Genomic DNA, 5,872 nt, shown 5'->3' with positions numbered 1-5,872 from the left:
TTTGTTTCGCGAGCAAATTTCTAAATGGTTCAGACATTTGCCTCTGAATGGTTAAGCATTATACTGAGTCTGAATGGTTAAGACCTCTAGTCTGAATTGGTCAAACATTTGCCTCTGAACGGTTAAACATTATACTAGCTCTTAATGGTTCATACCTTTTACTGGTTCAGCACTTAATGGTTCAGATCTCTTACTGGTTTGGCACTTAATCATTTAGAAGTTGCCAAAAAGCCCCTAAATCTAATATTTTAAATAAACGGCAGATATTCAAATGGTCTACTCTTTTGCACTTAATTTCCTAGTTATTTTTAACAGTTTAACTTTTGTCACCAATGAATTAGAACTCATCTTAATCCATTTTCAACCAAATACAAACGCTGACTTCTTGCTAACATACAACATTTGAAGAAACTCAAAATGCAATAGTGTTTGATGTATAATATAAGCTATAACCCATAATCAACAATGAGACCCTTTTCGGCAAACGAGTGCACCAGCGCTCTGTGTCATTGTCGCCACCAGTGTCGATGGTCTAGCACTTAAACTCGAAGCTTTTGCAAACGATGAAGCGGCACCTCTACCAGATTCCCTAAAATATGCACCATTTAACATCAAATCCCCTTCCGATCTCCAATTCCAGTTCTTCCATTCACTTTCGGGTGCATTTTCGTGCTTTGTCACCTACGCATACATTATACCATTAGTATACTTGTAATAGTAGTATACAATATTCGAAAACAACAACCATTGATCAGTATTTCATTTTCCTGTATATGTATATTGACTTATATGTATGTGCATGCATGCATGCATACCTCCTTGTCAAATCTTGTATTAGGTGCCAAAAATCTATTTCCTTGGCTGTAGATGGTAGGGGATGCACTACCTCCAATTGCATACATTTCCCAATGTGTATAGTCATTGTTAACCACATGGAAATACCCATGTCTACATCTGCAAGATTTCACATTTGTAAGTCAAAAACTTGACCATTGTAATTACTTATAGGTGTCGTAACAAAATCATAAGCGCTTCTAGATCGTTATTTAACTTGTTTTGGTTTATAGGGAGCCCGCTAGTCAAAGGAGCATCCTTATAAATATCTGGCTGACTCAAGGAGTTCGCTTGCCACGTGAATATCTGGCGTCAGATTTTTTTAGAGTTTAATACAAGTATTGAACTCCTGAGAAACGAAGAAACATCGTAGAAACGCTTATATTATTTTGCTAGACCACACCTAGAATATAAAAATATTAGATTATACTTTAATGCAATGTGGTTGTAGCTTACCTTGGCATTCTTTGAACAAGACCTTCACCAAAATGGTTAAAAGCAATAGTGACTTGCATATCTTTATCTTGTGTAAAACTATCACTATGTCCCAACAACATAACTTTATCATGATGAGTCATGTAATTGTTAGATATAGTGATAGCCGTGGATCCATGTATGACATCAATGAGTCCATCATGACAATTCGACAACGAACAATGATCAATCCATATGTGTTTACTTGCAAGAATGGATATCCCATCACCATCGGATTGATCCCAATGTCCAACGTGATGTGGTGAGTTCCTAATCATACCATTTCCAGCCTGCTTACAATCATGTATGTGAATCCCATGTATGATGATGTTAGTAGCATCATGTATGGTGATGCATGGACCATTAGCAATGTGAACATTCACACCCCTTCCATCTATAGTTTTAAACGAATTCATCACAAGTTCTTGACGTAGTTGTATAACCATGTCACGTTTAAATATGACCCATAATGGTTCATCTTGAATAACGGCATGTCGGAGTGTTCCGGGCATTGGGTTCACCGGATTATCATTTCCGGGATCGGTGACCACGTATATCCGACCGTTCCTCCCGCCTATCGCGTTCTTTCCGAACCCGATTGCGCAGTCGGCTAAGCGTTGGCGATTGGTGGCCCAGTTGGAATTGCACCGCCAGCAGTCGTCGATGGGGTTGCCGGTGCTGCAGGAGAGATAACCCAGGTTTCTCCTGGAGGCATTGATGCTCCGGTGGACTTCATTGACGACTGAATGTGGGGTTTGATTTGGTGGTGAAGAAGTAGCAATGGCTAGTGAAGAAAGCAAGAGGATGAATATTGGAAGAAATGTGATGGCCATTTGTGAAGGGGTGAGATTGATGAATGTGTTAGGAGTGTTTTTATAGTAGTAATAATAATAATGGTGCCGTGATAAATGGCGTAATTGATCTGGTATTGGAGACCCACGTGTAGTTTGGGTTAAACGGCCTTATATTTTCTTGGAGTTCTCACTTGGGTCGTTTATTCGGTTGGTGTGTAAGTTTTTCAACTGTTTCACGTGGTGTATTAAATCACATACAACATTATGAATTTATGATTCATTGGCGACTTTAGATCCCCATACAATATTGCGACTCATTAGTAACTTTTGATTTTTTTTAACAACAAACATTCTATGATTATAAAAAGAGAGCCAGCGGAGCGAAAGCCAGCGGAGCGAAGACTGTAAAACCTAAGAAGCAAAAGCAGGATGGAAAAACACAAACTACACTAAAAACAACAAAACAATTACGTGATTACATCTCTTATATTAAAGTCTCGTCATCTCTCCCAATCTAAATTTTTGAACTTCGATCTTTCTTTTAACCATAAATAAGTGTTCCGCCTTTATTTCCTCTACCGTTCGATCACGCGATTCATTAATATCAGTAGCATCTCTGAGAATTCACGTACCCTGTTCGAGTTCAAAAAATGTGCCCATATGCTTTAACGATAAACAATATAATTACGAAAAAAATGACATAAATTGTAGTATTTGATAAACAATATACATTCGAAGATAACTGATTTGGCGTTGTTTTGTGTCTAACTAGTTTGGCTTTGTTAGCTGTGTTTTTCTTTTTTGGTGTTTACTCTTATATGGCATGTCATGTAAGAGAACTGGTGTAGGTATTTCTACTCCACTTGTGTATGCTTTGTTTTGTTTGGAATGAAATCACCGGGGTAAACCCTTTACCCCAAAAAAAATGCAATTATGATAATGACAAAATCATAGTATTCTAATGAGTTACATACCGTAATAACTAATAAGTTAATAGCTAACCAATGATTCGTGCAGCCCTCCTTGCATTCTTTATAACAAATTGATGGTCAACTCTTCACAAATTATATTATCTAAGACTTCGTTCTCGATAGCTATCATGGCCAACCCATTAAATCTATTTTGAGATATTGTAGATCGTAAGTAAGATTTTAACAACTTCAACTTTGAAAAACTTCTTTCTGCATATGCCATAGTGACTGGAATAGTTAACAATATTCAATATGCAATGCATGCTTCTGGGAAATAATCCTCTTCTTTCATATGCTCCAAAACATCTATAGGGTAGCTAAATTTATTGGTTAGTGATGCACGAAATAACTTAAGCTCCATATATAGTGCCTCGGCATCAATATCTAAGCTCCCTTCAAACTTGAGTGCATCTTCGACAATAACAAGACGACTTAAGATCTTCATCTTTAATATTTCTCAACTTCTGTGGAAACAAAAAACCAAATAACCCCTCATACCATTTGAATTGGTCAAATCATCTCTCTGAAGAAGCTATAGCTTGATCAACAATAAATAAGAAATAATTTACTCTGAAATTCAATACGATACGCCATACGCGGATACGGACGACATGGTTCTGATGTTAACAACAATTAATAGACTAACAGTTTAACGATTAACACTAAACCTACGAATGGACCTTTTGAGTTCTGAATCTTCTGATCGATGTTCTTGTTCGCGTCTCTGATCAATGTTGTTCTTGTTCATGTCTCTGAATCTTCTGTTCGTAGCAGCCTAAGCCCAACGATTCAGCGAATTTCTGATGAAGTGATGATGTTCAACTGTTCATTACTCTAATGAGTTTGTTCGTCTCGTCTTTTCAGATTCCAGGAGTCCATGAAATTGCCATCGTGTGTTATATTTTTATTAAAATCATATTAGTATTGAGCTAATAAACCTAATGTGTAGTGGGCTAAATTATAAACCATTAAAAAGTATTTGATAATGGGCCTATATTGGACTTGGTATGTGTTTACAATTTTTTTTTAAAATAACATACATATATCGAATTTTTTTAAAAATCTCGTGCTCCTCGAAATCACGGGCCTTGTGCGGAAGTCCTCCCCGCACACCATCATAGCCGACCCTGATTAATATTGTCGAATTCCTTTGTATTTCTTGTCTTCCAATTAAGCCACATTGTTGTCATGCATATCATACCTATAGGACATGGGTCACAATTTTAATAAAAACTTATATAAATAAAAAATAGTAAAGATACTCTCTTTACATATTTAGGAAATTGTAGTAAACATATACCGTGTACGAATCTTAACGAATATAATGTATAATACAACATATGTAATTAAATTGATTCAAACTATGGTTTTCAACAAGAACTTTAACCGCGTCTACATGTGTGTTTAGTTGTGTTTTCAGTCCGTTGTTTAGGCTTCAACAAGGTCTTGAACCACGTTTTCTTGTACAATAATTTCCTACAAAAAGAACAAACAAATGTTGGCGGTTCTGGCTGAGGCACGTGTTCAACACACTTCCCATAAAACAGATTCACGCCGCTACCAAAGACGACGTCTATCTCCAAGGGTACAACAGCCGCAGCAGTTTGTACTGCCGGAGAAGGCCACACGCCTGAGGTCACACCTGTAAAATCATAGTGTTAGACCTTTTTGGAAACTAAGAATAGAAATGAAGTTGAATCATGTAGAGAAACTTATCTCTATAATTCCCAACAAATGTCCCCAATTCCATTCGAAGCAACCCCACTTCTCTCTAGCATAGCTGATTTTCCTTAAATCATAAAAGCATCGTAGTTACCATGATTACGCAACATCATTTACCACATAAAATGCTTAGCCTCACAATTTGTCACTGAATTTCATAGGAATGAACTAGGACGTACTTAAATACCCTTTTATCATTTAGGGGTGATTAGCGGTTTTCCAAGACGAGCTTTGTGTAAGGCTTGTTTTTCGGACAAGAGATTCAAGGTTTTGACATCCCCCCCCCCCCGCCACACACACACTTAAATTACACATTGTCCTAAATGTGTCCCAAATATGATTTGTTTTGATTAAATATGCAAAAAGTAGGTAAAAGTAACAATTTTGTTGTTACTGGTCACTGCAGCATGGGGGCATGCCTGGTGGACACGGCCCCGTGGCTAAAGTGGTAGTAACAAAGTTAATCAGTGAATAGACCGTAAAGACACGAATGAGTGAATCAACAAAACATGAAGAAATGATTAAGTGAAATTCATCTTCAATATAAAAAACTAGTTATTAAAGTCATTCATACATACCCAAATAAAAAGTTATCAAAAGATTGGAAATCAAAAGTAATACATAAAAGAGTCGTCTTCACCAAGTGATGTAAGAGATTTTAGCCAAGCATGGCCTTTGTTTGATAAGAACTCTTACAATCGATCTTGGATCCCGAGATTACTACAAACTCTAAAAGATGAAAGATGGATGATGGTGGTGGGTGTTGGTGTTGTAGTGGTGGTGCACTGATGGCAAGTGTAAGAGAAGTGGTTTGCCAAGAGATGGGTTGGAATGAAACCAAACACCCCTATTTATAGTTGGAAAAAGAGCATTCACGCGGCCTCGTGCCCACCTGGCACGACCCCTTGGTCTTCAGTTTCTCTCCCTTCATTAACTGCAGATGTCAGGTCTTGTACTAACACGCCCAGTGGTGGCAGAGTACGACCTCGTGGTGATTGTACTTGTTGTACTATCTCAGATTCTGCCAATCTTTGAGTTAACTACGGCCCATGTTGAGTTAGCACAATCCCGTGTTGG

General features: G+C 37.5%; 1 protein-coding gene across 1 annotated transcript; it reads right to left on the bottom strand.

Moving 5' to 3' along the window:
* Window positions 1-350: 350 nt before the first annotated feature.
* Window positions 351-2,147, bottom strand: LOC110904120 (pectate lyase). The gene is made up of 3 exons (XM_022149942.2): window positions 1,291-2,147; window positions 816-954; window positions 351-681 (listed from the first exon to the last, which is right to left on the bottom strand). Exons 1-3 carry the CDS (start codon window positions 2,139-2,141, stop codon window positions 460-462), a joined length of 1,212 nt encoding a protein of 403 aa, XP_022005634.1. The 5' UTR covers window positions 2,142-2,147; the 3' UTR covers window positions 351-459.
* Window positions 2,148-5,872: the final 3,725 nt, after the last annotated feature.

This window comes from Helianthus annuus, chromosome 14, assembly GCF_002127325.2.
Source record: "Helianthus annuus cultivar XRQ/B chromosome 14, HanXRQr2.0-SUNRISE, whole genome shotgun sequence".
Lineage (NCBI taxonomy): Eukaryota > Viridiplantae > Streptophyta > Magnoliopsida > Asterales > Asteraceae > Helianthus > Helianthus annuus.
The sequence above is the reverse complement of the archived record's forward strand: the minus strand, read 5'-3'. Positions and strand labels throughout refer to the sequence as shown.

What these genes read in the sequence shown, in the direction of transcription:
- LOC110904120 (XM_022149942.2), bottom strand. Translation starts at nt 2,141, where the DNA reads ATGGCCATCACATTTCTTCCAATATTCATCCTCTTGCTTTCTTCACTA. An exon ending in CTTGTTCAAAGAATGCCAAG is followed by an intron (nt 955 to 1,290) that starts GTAAGCTACAAC and finishes GAAATCTTGCAG; the next exon opens with ATGTAGACATGGGTATTTCC. An exon ending in ATACAAGATTTGACAAGGAG is followed by an intron (nt 682 to 815) that starts GTATGCATGCAT and finishes ATGTATGCGTAG; the next exon opens with GTGACAAAGCACGAAAATGC.